This window comes from Kockovaella imperatae, assembly GCF_002102565.1.
Source record: "Kockovaella imperatae strain NRRL Y-17943 chromosome Unknown BD324scaffold_4, whole genome shotgun sequence".
Taxonomy (NCBI): Eukaryota; Fungi; Basidiomycota; class Tremellomycetes; order Tremellales; family Cuniculitremaceae; genus Kockovaella; species Kockovaella imperatae.
The window spans coordinates 1242259-1256645 of NW_019028944.1; the positions used below are offsets into that span (position 1 = coordinate 1242259).

Here is a 14387-nt window from a genome sequence, read left to right on the forward strand (position 1 = left end):
AGCGCCTGTTGTCTCTCTTTGTATTCAAGACTGCTGCTCGGTTGTAACATCAGAATTGACGGATAGGGTTGGAGTTCCTGGACATCGCATCGTACTCGACCTCTTCGACCTCAATTGCACCTCCTTTCTTCTTCCCCGCCATCATGACTGTACTCATCCATCTCGATCCGTCTAATACAGACGAAGTGAACCTATCATCATCTGTTCCTGGCTCATCTAGATCGACTTTCGGCACCCTTTCCCCACATCCAACCAGCGTCATGCAGCAGGTCGTACAGAAGATGAGGAATTCCAAACGAATCGTCGTCATATGTGGTGAGTCATGTCCGCCGATCCATTCTTCATCGACGGCGAGACTGACGCTTTCGCTTAGGTGCCGGAGTATCTACAGCAGCTTCTATTCCCGACTTTAGATCATCTTCAGGTCTATTCCATCGCAGCAAAGGCAAGAACACGCAGCATACGCTCAAAGATCTGTTCCACGTCAAGTGTCTCTCAGCGAGTGTCTACCTCTGAATTTACCTAGCGTTTTGCTGACAAGTGCGATCCCAGTCTGAATCTCTCTTACCGCACCATCACGCACTCATGACTGAACTCGCATCATTGAGCCTATCGACTCAACCGACTGGCTTCCATCGATATCTCAAGGCTCTCGATGACGAAGGTCGACTCCTTCGCGTCTACACGCAGAACATTGATCTTCTCGAAGCCAAGGCCGGACTGGAACTGGGAATTCCGGAACTTCCCAGATCTTCCCCCCGGAAAGCGAGGGTGAAGCCAAACCTGACCCCGGCTTCTCCGCCAATTTCTCCATCTCGGCCGCCATCCACCACCCCCGAGGAAGATTCACCGTCCTTCACTCAACATGCATCGGTCTCCCGCCCATATCGCGCCATCCCTCTACATGGCACGCTCTCTTCACTCCATTGTCCAGTCTGCTCTACCTCCGTGCCACTGTACGACTATCTTCCTCTACCCACCGGGCCGATCCCCTGTCCAGCGTGTGAAGACGCCTCGAGTATCCGCACAGCCCTCGCTGAAAGGCCTCGCAAATCCGGTTCCCTCCGACCATCTGTCGTTTTGTATGGAGAAGAACATCCAGAAGGTGAAAAGATCGGTCAGGTCGTGGAGAGAGATCTGAAAGGGACGGGATCCAAAGTTGCGAGAGAAGGACGGGTAGATTTCCTGCTCGTGTGTGGAACTTCTCTGTCCATCCTGGGAGTCAAGCGGATAGTCAAGGAGATGGCGAAGAGTCTACAATCTCGACCCGGTACAGAGATTAAGACCGTCTTTGTGAATGACGAGCCTCCGAAACCTACCGCCGCCGAATGGGAAGACGTATTCGATGTCTTCGTCCGAGGGGATGTACAGGATTTCGTGACAAAGTACGTCGCCAATCTAGCATATGTCATCGATCCGGTCACGCCGAAGAAGCGCAAAACTGCGCCCGCCACCCCGAAATCTCTGTCCAGTGCCAAATCAAAGAAGAGCAAATCAGCTCAGGACAGCTCTAGCGACTTTACGACGCCGGTCAAGAAACTGCCTTCTGAATGGTTACCGACGCCTAGGCTGACCCCACCTAAGGCTTCAGAGCACCGAACATCGTTCGAGGGATTCTTGACATCGCTTTCGGAGGATGGCAGTGAAGTGGAGACTGATAACCCCTTCTTGGACATTCGGCAACACCTCCGCGTTTGAGTTCGTCGACCTTTTCCCGAAGCTCGTCTCTCCTAGATGTCGTGAGTCGTCCGATGGCGGCCCAAAGCCATCCTTTCATCGGCAAAGAGGAGTCAAGACAAAGGAGAGCCAACGTCGAACGTGTACGGGCAACCCCCTCCACATTCTTAACCGCGTTCGATATTGGTGATTTGGTCAAATACCTTCACCTCTGATCAACATTCTTCATGCGGACCCCTGTTCGACTCGGACTTGCAACCGGTCCGATACTCGTTCGCTGTTCACAGGTCTATCATCGCTCAATCGGTCGGATTGCTCGCCTCCGAGAGCATTCCATGTCCACCGAGCACAAACCCGGCAGTGGCTTATACGCTCTCACCATGCATCCTGCCGTGTCCCGGCTCTACGGTCCCTCTCTTGGACCTCAGGCCTCCATCGACATGCCATTCGGGTCTTTGCCTCTATCGGATTCGCTAGAACCTGAAGAATTGGCGCATGTTATCACGGAGCTTCAAGATCCCAAAATCGAACAGAGTCGAGCAGACTTCCTTCTTCGACTGCTGAATCTCGTTCGTCCGGCAGCCGGCTCCGACACAGACGGGCCGGACCGTAAAGGGTAACAGGAAGGATCCGATGCTCTCCAGGTCACTGTGGATCCTTCCGATAAGATTAAAGGTGCTGAGGCTGAGAGTGATACATATGAAGCCAAGCTAGACGAAGGAGAGGGAAGAGAGCGTGAGGGATCCGGCGAAGCGCTAGAAAGCCGAGTTGGATATACCATCCCTGGGGAGACTGGACGGCCATGCCCTAGGGAGCGATTGATGGGCTAGGTAGCACTATTCTCTATGCCAATCCAGCCGCATCCATATGCATTCCTATTGTCGAATGGCAGATCTGTTGAGATGTCCGGTCTGTCGGGTTTCCCCCACTCTCCGCCCACTCGTTCAGCCAAGCGACGTACGGTGGGGGACAGAGATATCAATTGACAAGTGCATCTATACATTCGACCTCTTCTGTCGTCCATCGCACGAGGACACGATGCTCTCTATTGCCGTCGTCACTGGAGCGGCCGGAGGTCTCGGTCGAGCGATCTCACTGGAGCTGAGCAAAAAATACCACGTCGCTCTGCTGGATCTCGAGCAATCTCGCTTGGATATCGTGGCTGAAGAGATCGGTAAGGACAAGACGAGTACGTGGATCTGCGATATTACATGTCCAGAACAAGTTGAGCGAGTCTCCAAGGAGATAATTGAGCTTGGACGTGTCAAATGTCTGGTCAATAATGCTGGACACGCGGACAAGGATACCCTACACGAGACGACTCCTTCTAGCTGGCGATCCGAGGTGGCTTTGAATCTGGACGCCTCCTTCACGGTCTTTCATTCGTTCGAGTCTTCTTTCAGGGATCATCCGACAGACGTCAATATCATCAATATCGCCTCTGTCAATGGTGTCATGAGCTGTGTCGGCAATCCAGCTTATAGCGCCGCAAAAGCTGGTCTGATATCCCTCACAAAGAGCATGGCGATTGAATTGGGAGGACTAGGCATCAGAGCAAACGCAATCTTACCTGGGACAGTCATCACGGGTGCATGGACAGAGAGACTCAAGGTCAACCCGAAAGCCATGGACGACATTATCAAATGGTACCCTTTAAAGAGGAGGATCGTCCCGGAGGATATCGCCAAAGCAGTGGCTTTCTTGGACACTTCACCCGCCATCACCGGGATTTGTCTGCCTGTCGACGCGGGCTTGACAGCTGGATCGACCCCGATAGCGGCTGCCATCACGCACAGTCCGTTGTTCGACGCCTGAAAGGGTCGTGTCTGTGAGCAAGCAGCAATGAGAGGCCTCAGTCGGTTTGCTGGATAATCTCTGGATCGCGTTCGAATCCGAGCCAGGATCAAACGGAAGTCTGCACTGTTGATACAGAGTACTTATCGTGGACGAGCACGACGAGATGACATCTGACGACGACGTCTCATTCGTCAAACGTGTGTCGACTACAGTTTGCAAGCACACAGTCCCATCAATTAATGTTTCTATGCATATGTGAAGACCGGTGGGGAAGAGCCCATGAGATGGCCTGTCGTCTCCCTCGTTCCCTATCCATCTACTTGCTGCGCTTGTAGACTTTCGCCAAGAAGGCATGGAAGACCTCTTTCTTCATCCCTGTGCCTTGCTCATCTACTTGATCAATCATGCTTGACAGCTTTTGGTAACTCTCCGTCTCGAATTTTTCGAATCGCTGAGGTAGAGAGATGGGCTCTTGCACGTAGAGTTCTTTGACTCGTTTCTCCTTTGCAGAATCCTTCACGCCGTAGTTCTCCTGATCATATAGTCAGAACCGATCGCGTACCGTAAGACCGTCAATCCAGGGCTCACATCTAGGATCTTGCGCTGATCCGGAGTGGCGTGCAAGAGAGCAGTGTTGACGCACCAGCTGCACTTGTTGTCCTGCGCGCTCGCCGTGAGCGAGACTGGCCATGCGACGTCTGGGTCCAGTGAGACTCACAACAATATCACATCCAATCTTTCCAATTTGTTCCGGTGTACCAAAGCAATCCAGATAATCGTCCTGAATCTGGAAATAGTGACCCATCTCGATCAGAATATCAAGGGCGACCTTGTAAGCTTGCTCGTTGGTGATTCCGCTCTGGAAGCTTGTCGTCAGTGGTGATCGCAACGATCCAACAGGTAAAACTTGCCATTCGCATAGCGAGGGCGACTGGGAGGTAGAAAGAATAGTACGCAGTCTTGTAAACGACAATTCGGTCATATCTGAGCGCCAGTCAGCTTTGTTTCCTCGACTGTGGATCAAGTGGGACTAAACACCCACTTTTGCATAGAAAACCGGTTCAGGTCCACCGAGTCCTCCGGAGCGGTCAAGAGATCCAAGAGCTGCCCGCTCATAGTCTGCGAGGCTGACTCCAAGAATAGTTCGACCAAGTCAATGTAGTATGCTCTAGATCGGAAATGCTTCTTCAACAAAAAGTAAATAGCAGCTTCGAGCATGAACGCATCGTTGATGGCAATGTTTCCTACGCCTTCCTAGTGGGAGACGTTTCAGCTCTCAGGAGCATATCCAGGACGAGGGGACCGAGAACCACTCACGACACGATACCAACATGGGTTATCTCGTCTGGTAATGCTGTAATCCATCATGTCGTCCGCGACCTAAGCGCTCCGTTACAAACCAGTCCGAGCGCATAGATCCTGTCCACCAAGCTCACCAAAAAGTCCGCCTGCAACTGAATGGCAGAAGTCTCAGCTTGGCCGTCTTTGATTCCACTACTGGGTCACTTACCAGCTCGACACACCATCCGAGCGTACTCGCCTCAAAGTATTCTTCCTCTGACAACTTTTCCCCCTTCAAGATCTCGACAGTGTCCACCACTGACATTCCACGATTTGCCTTGCCTCCTACCGTGTTGTAAAGTAAACTCTGACCCCCCCCAACGTCAGAGGAACACGGCTGTCATCGGAGTGCCTGGGCCCTCCCTCCTACTCACCCTCTCGTACCACTTTGTGGCTTCCTCCGGCATCTCATGGTCCACTCTGACATGCTCTACAAGCTCCTGGACCAATCTGTCCGTGAAAACTTGCTCGAATCGAGCTTTCTTGCTCGCCTTGTCGGTCGCCGTTGCCTGGGAAGCCATCGCTGCGGTAGTCTCTTGATGTCGAGACTGAACAATAACACAATCGTGTCAGGTAGCTCATAGGTTCGCGCGAAATCTCCCCCAAAAACACAAATCACGTGACCTGAACCTCAGCAGCCTTCTCCGAGACTCCGCTGCCGTTCGTCATTACACTCTTTCTCATCCTCTCATAGGCTTCAATCTCGATATTCTTGCGCGAGGGACTACACGCAGGAATCCACAGCCAATTGAAGATTCCTACTGTCACAGTCTTCATCTGTCGCACGACTCAGCTGCACTGCGGTTGACCGACCGTCACATCAGGTGAAACCCCCACCCTGCCTTGGACTTCCTGATCCGAACATGCCAGCCAAGCCTAATCAACGGACTACATTCGGGCCAGACGTAGCGGAGAGGAACAGGGTCTACAAGCATTCGTTGAGAAAGACGCCGTATTGGATCACCCTCGTCTTCCTGATCGCCGCTACAGCTTTGACGCTGTTGAACATTTACGTGAGCTAGCCCACGCCATTATTATTTTACCCGATGATGCTGATTTACGACTTACCACCGCTAGGGAACCGACTTGATCCATGTCAAGCTAAGGAATCAGGGCCCACTAGACTTCGAGACGAAGTAGGTGTAGCCCTCGAGGTCATGCTGATCACCGCTCCTCAGATATGGGCTCTATCAGAGGTGAATTGACTCTCTGCTCTGAAACACCCTCATACCTTTCTTCCTTTGGTTGCCATAACTTATACCCGATTGATGTCTGACATTCCTGCGACAGATGTACAAGAAAGTCGCAAACCCCTAACAGTACTCTCCTATGGCCATCTCATCCTCTTCCCGACCCAAATTTCAAAGTACAAGCTCGAATCGAAGAAAATGACGCACCTGTAACAGATGGAGAAGGAGAAGGGTGGCAATGTCAGGATTTCCCCTCGCGGTACGTGTTGCCTTGTTTTTGTTTCTCTTTTTTTTGGAAGATCTTGGTCCTGCGCTGACACTTGTGTATGCAGATCTGAATGTGCCGAGTTTGGTGAGAAGTTCTGCGTCTTGTGGAGTACTTCTGGGTACTCTGCTCAACTCAGTCTTCTCCCTTGTGCTTTGTCACTGCTCAGTCTGTTGTTCATTTTCCTGAAGCGAGGTGAACGGACCGCACGAGCGAGGGCTAGACGACACGCTTGGAAGCTCGTTTCCGGTGCCATGCTCCTGCACTGCAACCTTCAATTACTGGAAATCTCTCTGGTCCTCCACGTATTCAGAACAGACGACAGATTTGCCGCTAAGAACACGCATCTAGGTAGGTGCAGAGTCATTCTGACGACGCTGGGGAGATACACGACTGATCGTCTCTCCCTCGTCAGACTCGTCATTCACATTTGGCGTCATTTCCGCGATCGTCTCTGCTGTTGCAGCCGCAATGCTCACCTTTACGGGTCTAGCTGCGCGCAGGGGCAAGAGCTGGGCAGCAGGTACATCTGCACGTAAATCTAGGAGACACAAGCGATCCAAATCAGGCCGTGTGGTCCCTGTTCCCGAAGGTCAAACTATCCCACGAGATCAACGTGTTCCCATCGGAGAAGTTGAGGCCCTCATGCCGGAGGAAAGGGCGGACGAACGAACAGCACTATTGGAAGGCAATGATGGAAGTGCGGCGGGAGGCAGTGGACAGCGGGCGACGGATAGTGCTGCGTGATGCGCTTCGCTATCGTCGCACACTGCATAGTGTATCTGCAGTCAACACTATAGAACGACTCGTGCCAACCAATGTAGCAGCATATTCACCCAAAGTGGATCAAGGAGCCTCTCGACATCTTTGTGGCCATGTCGTTCCACTCAAGAAACTGATACATACATGTCCCACTCTGACCAGTCCTCTTTTCTCCTCGATCGGGGATGAAAATGTACAACGCGATGACTCCGGACATGTCACCGTCTATATCTTGCTCATGAAATTTGCCATCGACAATTCGGAGTACTCGTCTTCGGGCGGCAGGTCTTCCAGTCTACGCAGTATATTAGTCAGTCTGAAAGTGTCACATGGTTCAGGTCGAGACCCACCCTTCGAGGATCTTACTCGCGGACGTTGGAACTGTACTGGCGCTAGCAGCCTTTTGTACAGGTTCACTGGAGACCTTGAACAGATCCAAAACTTCGCCAGTGTTCATACTGCCCAACCCTGCGTTCTGTTGAGTCACGACAGAGCTTGCGATATTGAGCTTGAACCGCTGTAATCCCATAATCTTCTCTTCCAGCGTTCCCTTGGTGATCAATCGATAGACGTTGACCACTTTTTTCTGACCTAACCGATGCGCTCGATCCATAGCTTGGAGATCCTTCATAGGATTCCAATCGTGATCGACAAAGATGACGGTATCCGCTCCCGTGAGATTCAATCCGAGACCTCCCACAGACGTAGTCAGGAGGAGGACATCAATCCTGGGGTCTGCATTGAATGTCTGAACCACGGCATGTCGTTTTCGAGGTTCGGTCGAGCCGTCCATTCGCATATAAGTCAGGTGAGGCATCAAAGGTTTGAAGAGATGCGATTCGATAATGTCCAACATGGTCCGGAGTTGACAAAAGATTAACACTCGATGTTGACTTCCTGTCGATTCGTCCGTCTTTGAACCAGTTATCCCGCAATCCGTGAGCAATTGACGCAAAGCCTCGAGCTTCGGAGCGTTGGAAATGTCCGTGAGGGGTAGAGCGTCAGGGACCTTGGATTTGACTTTGAGCCAATCTTCATGACCTTGAACGACCAACGAAGGGTGATTGCAGAGTTTGCGCAGGTACTGTAAGCTCGTAAAGACGTGGGTCTGTCCTCCGCTACCGTCCTCGCCTGTCACCTCTTCACCCACTTCTTCAGCGGCGCGGGATTTGGAAAACTCGTCGTATAGCGCTTTCTGGACAGGCGAGAGATCACAATAGTAGTCCTGGATGATCTTGGGTGGTAGGTCATTCAGGACATCTTCTTTGAGTCGGCGGAGAAGGAACGGCAAGACTTGCTTGTGCAAAGCCTCCAGAGCCGCCGCAGCTGTGAATTTACGTGAGCTGGACATATCCATACCTAGTGCCAAGTTACAAACTCACCTGCGTCTCGCTCCTTCGGCGTGGCTTTCCCCTCTCGATCAGCAAGGATAGGCTTTGAAAATCGATCGTTGAACACCCTCTCGCTGCCAAGGAATCCAGGCATCAAGAAGTCGAATAAACTCCACAATTCCAGCACGTTGTTCTGGATCGGCGTACCGGACAATAAGAGTCGATGTTGAGCTTTGAGCTTTTTCACCGCTGCTGATAGCTTGGTCTTTGCATTCTTGATAATGTGTCCTTCGTCCAGAACGCAGTATAACCAATCGATCTTGGACAATTCTTCGATGTCTGATCGCACAGTCTCGTAGGATGTGATCACGACGTCGACGCTTTTGATCTTGGGTCGCAGAGCCGCTCGTTCTCCACCTGACCCGACATATTGCAGCGGCTTGAGATCGTCGGTGAATTTCAGGATCTCATAGTACCAATGTCCAGTCAGAGTTGGCGGGCAAACGATCAAAGAGGGTAGATGGGCCGTTGCGGGTGACGGCGAGGACTTGTGTCTTGCTGCTCTTTCATGATGCTTACTGCCGACGATACAAATGGATTGGAGAGATTTCCCTAGGCCCATGTCTGTGCGAGTCAGCGGAACAGTCTACGTTACGCCACCCACCATCACACAGGATCCCATGAAGCTGGTATTTGGCCAAGAAAGCCAGCCAACTAACTCCCTCGCGTTGATACTGTCTCAAGTCCGCCTTGATGCTGATAGGTATCTCGTACTGTTCGGCCTTGTTCCCGTCTAGCAACTGCATGAGGAAAGCGCGCTCTTCATCACGCTTAGCGAGAAGCTCCGTAGAGAAATTGGGAGGGTCGGGAAGACCAGCCTGAAGGTATCAGTCGGATACTCCTCCTCAACCAGCTTGTTGATCTCGAAACTCACCTCCAGTGGGACCATCTTGATCAACTGAGCAAATGTACTCGTGGCCAGTAGTCTTGTTGGTTCATCCGGATCACTCATCCGTCCAAGGACAGGCACGATCAGGAACAGGATATACGGCAAGACCTTCATGTCCAAGACCTTGATGATATGGTGTATAGCCTCAACGCTCCCTTGTCGAGAGCAGACCTGTTTGGCATCGCTGACCATAGGAACGATATGATCAACTACTCGTCTCATACCTTGATCAGTCATATAATCGCACATGCCAGCGATACACTTCGCAGCTGCGTTCCGGATTTGCGGATGAAAACTCCCGAGGGCCGAGATGACCAAGGGGAAGAGGTCCGATAGTTGATCGTGCAGGGATTGGTCCAGATACGGTACAGTGAGACGCAAGGAAGACAAGGCGTCAATGGCATTTTGCCCGTTCTGACCCTCGAGTAATTGCTTGTTTACCTCTTCTGGATCCGCAGTAGAGAACACGTTCAGAGGCGATGCGAGACCTTCCCAGACCTTGATAACAGTATCGAATAGCCGGGGTCCAAATTCATCCGCCAGACGTTTAAACGCGTAAAGCGCTCCGCGGCGAGTGACGCGCATCAAGATCTGCTCTTCCGTCTCTTCGGCGACGGTGACACCTCCAGCAGCGCGTGTGACAGACGCAGGCTTGTCCTCGCTGAGGGATATGATCTGATTGGTATCGATCGCAGGATTGAACACTGGGGTCATGCTCGTATCTTGGTTGAGGAATGTGAAGAGATTCTTGACGACTTTGTCAACAGGATTGACTTTGCCAGCAAATCGAGGTGAATAGGCATAGGCGACGAATCCAGCGACTGACCTCGCTGCTCGGATCTGGATGACCTCCATCTCTTCTTTCCTCACCCCGTCCATGACAGCTTTAATGACGGGTCCTATCTTTGTTGGCATCTGGCCGATGGAAATGAGCGCTCCAGCGACTCCGGCGGCGACCATGATATCATAGCGCTCTTTCATGATACTGGAGAATCCGATCGATCCCATAACTTTGCGCTGTCGATCCTTCAAGCCCGGCAATATCGTCTTGGCGAGAGGGGTAGAGAGTGTGCGAGACAAGAGGTCCACATGCTCAGTGACAACATTCTGGGCAGTTGCCAAGGTGAAGCCCTTGAGCGGCAAGGCAGGTATCTTGGCCTTTGGTACTTTGGCTTCCACATGGAAAGCGTTCAGCAGGGCCTGACACTCTTTGTGTATTCGCTGGAGGTTGACATCCATTTCGTAGTAAGTCGAAGGTGGCGGCGCCTCTATTCGGGCGATCAAGACATTGACGAGTGGTCTGGCCGTTTCAATGTCGAACACGGTCGACACGGCTGACTCTTCCAGCTTGATTTCGTCTTTGATTTCATGTCCATTTGTCTCAGATTTGACATATCCAGCAGTAATCTGAGCGACCCACTCTTGAATGATGACAGTCGCCATGAAGGTCTGATGCGCTGAGTTGGACCCAAGATACCGTTGCAAGAATGTCATGTCCTAGTCTCATGTCAGCCCAGCAAGGACCACTACAGTCAAACCACTCACCTCGTCGGATTCGTACAGCCTGAAGAGGGCCAGCGCCTTTGCAGCGTCCAGACGCCTTTCCATGACTGCTTCCGCGGGCACGAGTGACAAATCTCCAGCGATCAAGGGCTTGTCGATATTATGTCCAGTCCTGTTTCCCTGAGCCTTGTACAGTAGCCCTTCGTCTATTGAAACTCCGATAGGTGTCATGGCGAGCCCGTACCAGTCCTCGAGGTGATCTTCCAGCATGTCAAATCGAGCTTCAGCTCGAGTGTCTTGTAACACCGCTCGTAGTGCTGAGAGACACAATGCCCGAATGTCGGATCGCTCCTCCAGTATCAGATTTTGATACAGGTGACACGGAAAAGACTCTTGCATCCATTTCGTCCGTGGCGCCAGTCGAGGATCAGTAGCGAGGACATGGAGCATCTTGGCCACGGACAGTCTGACTGAATAGATAGGATGTCGGATGAAGGCGAACAGGCGGGAAAAGTAGTCAGTCTGAGCGGAAGTCATATTCATGACGGCATCATGGGTGAACATCTCGCCTGGAGACCATGGTCAGCTAAGGCAGACAAATGAGGGTATGAGGACTCACACAAGAGTTCCATGACAGCTCCAGTGCTGCTCCCAAGGTCGTCGCTGCCCCCTTGCAGACATCCCCAGAGGGTCGTCAAAAGGCTTCCGAGCTCTTCTGATGACAAGGACCGAGCAAGGATGCCAGTGATCGGGAGTAGAGCCGAAGCCGCGACGCTTCTCACGTCATCGTCTACATCTGTCATCCTGTGCGGGGTGTCAGCCTCTGCGAGTGGACTGCTTCCTCGGACTCACGACAAGACCGCGGCATCGACGACATCATGCAAAATGTCCAGGCCTTTTCCGTGTGGCCCATTGCCATTAGTCGCACCGTCCCCGTTGATATCGGGCTTGATGTCCTCCATTTTGACATCCTCCGTTTTGACCATTTCGGCCTCGACCTTGGATGGTCCTAGCAGGTCTCCCCTCACAGCAACTTCATACTTGACTCCCAAGAGTCCCGCATGCCTCACCTCCCAGGCGAATTTATCACCTCGCCCGAGACCCTCAGCAGCCTTTCCACGCTTCGCCCAAGACTGTCTGATCATCTCCATAAGGGTCCCATGAACTTCAGATATAGTCTCTGGGTCCACCAAATACTTGAGCAGGACACCGAGCGCTTGAGCTGCAGTCTCTCGCACGGGAGCAATGACGGTATCTCCTACGAAGTCGCCGAAACGATCCATCGCCAAGAGAGACAGTAGAGATCGACCGAGCTCTAACAGGAGATCAGATGAGAGCGAAGCGCCTACATGACGCAGGAGATCCATGATGCCCAGAGCTGCACCGTGTCGGACTTGCCACATGGGGTCGTTCAGTCGAGGTAAGAGGGTGCAGATGGTCAAAGTCCATGGTGTGGTCCCAGGGCTGAGAACCAATGTTGGTTTGGATGACTCAGCGATGAGATTTCCATCCGCATCAAAATTGTCCAAGGAGATTTCGATGGCTCCTCCAGAAGTGGATGCTGGTGTGGATGCAGCAGCTGCTCTCGCTTTAGCACCTGGATCTATGATCACGCTTTCTGGCTTGTCGGTATCTATCGGCGTCGTGGCACCTGGCGTGGAGGTGTTTGAAGATTGGGTTGATCCAGGTGGACCAGCACTATTCGCCTGATTTAACCGACGAAGTCTGCAACAAATGTCAGACTATGATGGTCAAAAGAGGACCCACTTGTTGGCCTCTTCCACAATGTTCCCCTTTTTCCTCTTGAGCATGGTGATCTGTCTTGCACTCAGACCTTCGAACGGATCCGATGTTGAGGCTTCGACCCTCTCCGCAGATTCACCATTCACTCCAGTTTCCGCGTCTCCATCCTCCTCTTCCTCATCACCTATCTCCTTGTCAACATCTTCACCCCATCCGACTCCTCCGCCGAGACCCAAAGACCCCATCATTGCCTTTTTCCTTTTCGCTCGATCGGCTTTGGAGACTTTGGCGATGTATTCTCTTCCTGCGGAAGCGAGCAACAATTGACCATCTTTTAAGAGAGCATGCAAGTTTATGGCTTGAGATGTACTCGAGGACGCGATTGGATGTATGGGTGTATACTCGGGCAAGGACTTGGCTAATAGACCTAGCGCGGTGGACGCTGCATACCTCGCATCTGACGATTTGGATTGAAGCAGGGGTAAGATTTTGGAGATGGTGTCGAGGACTTGATTCCAAGCGTCATCTTCGTTCACTTGACCATGGATAGTCATGGTGTTGGACTGATTTTCGGAGGACGTTCCTTCATTCTCTCGTTTAGGATCCAGCGTCGCTCGAAATGTCTTGATGACCAGTTCAGCCAATTGTTTCGCTGCTGTTTGACGGACTTGGGACGAGGTACCGGTCTCCAGCAGCAGGACAAGTTTGTCTTGTCTGGGTGAGAGGGACCGTGTCAGTGAGTGTCCTCGATGCATCATCATCATCAGGAAGCAGCACCCGACTCACCTGAAAGACATGATGCCTGGTCAAGTGCCACAATCAAGTGCCACTTTCGCCAGGTTTTGTATGAGAGGCGTTTTGGGTAGCCGGGGGGAAAAACAAAAATGCCCCCTCCACCGTCGCGCTCTTTGTATCTTAATAACATCTCTCCCTTATATCCTAGTGGAAGCAGCGTTTGAGGGAGAAAATCATATCGCCGAAACGCCGAATGTGGCAGATAGTAGCTTCTAGCGTCCCGACAGTGGCAATCCAATGCATATTGTACAGTACCAGGACGATTTAGCTGCTATGCGAGCAATGGAGAGCGAGCGCTAGTCGGGGCTGCAGACCGGTACTTGGTTCATTCATACTTGAGTCTTTTGAGTCCGACACATTATGGTCACCCGAAGCAAGCTCGGCTCAGCACTGTTCTCCGCTATATGCCCTTTTCCCTGCCAAGTCTACCACCCGATGATACCTTTGGGATGACCTATTGATTAGTCTGGGACCTGGAGGCACAAGTCTTCTCCCTGTATCTACCATGACATTTGCATGAAGCTGCTGCTGCTGCTGCTGTCGTTTCGACACTGCATATGACACCTCTCGTCCCACTGGGAGGGACGCGTCGCGTGCTATCCATGAACATGTCAACAAACCAAAAAAAAATCAATCAAAACACGTCTTTGAGTGAATGTGGGGCGTTTTTTTAAAACACAAGAAAACAATGCAATCAATCAACGTCTTTGACCCATCCATTGCAGTCAAATGCAGTTCTTCGAATCCCCCCCGACCCCCTCCTCTTTGGGCCATACATGCCGCCTCACCTCTGCTCGCACAGACGCCGCTTGGGGAATCCTCACACTTCTTGAGGCACGAACATGGGATTACATCCTTCAGGCCTCACCCTCCATCTCAATCACGACATGCTGACCGACCCTTTTCGATGGTGGTGGCGCCCTCTGACACACCTCCTCCGCCTCCTGCTTTTGCCATGACAAGCTGTTGCCCAAACCCCCGACTCCACTTCAACATCTCGTACAATATTGACATAGGCTTGGCTCGTCGTCTTA

At 52.0% G+C, this 14387-nt stretch overlaps 5 protein-coding genes across 5 annotated transcripts; 3 read left to right on the forward strand and 2 right to left on the reverse strand.

The window, feature by feature from the left end:
* Nucleotides 1-143: 143 nt before the first annotated feature.
* Nucleotides 144-1698, forward strand: BD324DRAFT_577782 (DHS-like NAD/FAD-binding domain-containing protein; the record flags this gene model as incomplete). Its single annotated transcript, XM_022013279.1, has 3 exons — nucleotides 144-315; nucleotides 374-504; nucleotides 553-1698. The coding sequence occupies 3 exons, from the start codon at nucleotides 144-146 to the stop codon at nucleotides 1696-1698; spliced, it is 1449 nt and encodes a 482-aa protein (XP_021872581.1).
* A 969-nt stretch (nucleotides 1699-2667) lies between these two features.
* Nucleotides 2668-3714, forward strand: BD324DRAFT_621835 (short chain dehydrogenase). The gene has a single exon (XM_022015414.1). The coding sequence runs from the start codon at nucleotides 2716-2718 to the stop codon at nucleotides 3490-3492; it is 777 nt and encodes a 258-aa protein (XP_021872582.1). The 5' UTR covers nucleotides 2668-2715; the 3' UTR covers nucleotides 3493-3714.
* On the reverse strand, nucleotides 3715-5382 carry BD324DRAFT_621840 (isoprenoid biosynthesis-related protein). The gene is made up of 9 exons (XM_022015415.1): nucleotides 5190-5382; nucleotides 4985-5122; nucleotides 4911-4928; nucleotides 4792-4854; nucleotides 4517-4728; nucleotides 4386-4458; nucleotides 4193-4333; nucleotides 4063-4134; nucleotides 3715-4006 (listed from the first exon to the last, which is right to left on the reverse strand). The coding sequence occupies exons 1-9, from the start codon at nucleotides 5334-5336 to the stop codon at nucleotides 3791-3793; spliced, it is 1080 nt and encodes a 359-aa protein (XP_021872583.1). The 5' UTR covers nucleotides 5337-5382; the 3' UTR covers nucleotides 3715-3790.
* Nucleotides 5383-5678: 296 nt separating this feature from the next.
* Nucleotides 5679-7017, forward strand: BD324DRAFT_650011 (hypothetical protein; the record flags this gene model as incomplete). The annotated part of the gene is made up of 6 exons (XM_022018077.1): nucleotides 5679-5828; nucleotides 5893-5951; nucleotides 5994-6011; nucleotides 6106-6264; nucleotides 6338-6621; nucleotides 6686-7017. The coding sequence occupies 6 exons, from the start codon at nucleotides 5679-5681 to the stop codon at nucleotides 7015-7017; spliced, it is 1002 nt and encodes a 333-aa protein (XP_021872584.1).
* Nucleotides 7018-7257: 240 nt separating this feature from the next.
* BD324DRAFT_645173 (hypothetical protein) lies at nucleotides 7258-13609 on the reverse strand (the record flags this gene model as incomplete). Its single annotated transcript, XM_022017607.1, has 9 exons — nucleotides 12583-13609; nucleotides 11668-12540; nucleotides 11435-11619; nucleotides 10858-11384; nucleotides 9298-10809; nucleotides 9028-9241; nucleotides 8415-8987; nucleotides 7420-8358; nucleotides 7258-7397 (listed from the first exon to the last, which is right to left on the reverse strand). Exons 1-9 carry the CDS (start codon nucleotides 13320-13322, stop codon nucleotides 7258-7260), a joined length of 5703 nt encoding a protein of 1900 aa, XP_021872585.1. The 5' UTR covers nucleotides 13323-13609.
* Nucleotides 13610-14387: the final 778 nt, after the last annotated feature.

Excerpts from the sequence above, each read along its gene's own strand:
- BD324DRAFT_621835 (XM_022015414.1), top strand. The coding sequence starts at position 2,716 with ATGCTCTCTATTGCCGTCGTCACTGGAGCGGCCGGAGGTCTCGGTCGA.
- BD324DRAFT_621840 (XM_022015415.1), bottom strand. The coding sequence starts at position 5,336 with ATGGCTTCCCAGGCAACGGCGACCGACAAGGCGAGCAAGAAAGCTCGA. Across the intron at positions 5,123-5,189 it reads CCACAAAGTGGTACGAGAGG|AGTTTACTTTACAACACGGT; the intron begins GTGAGTAGGAGG and ends GGGGGGGGTCAG. Across the intron at positions 4,459-4,516 it reads AACCGGTTTTCTATGCAAAA|ATATGACCGAATTGTCGTTT; the intron begins GTGGGTGTTTAG and ends ACTGGCGCTCAG.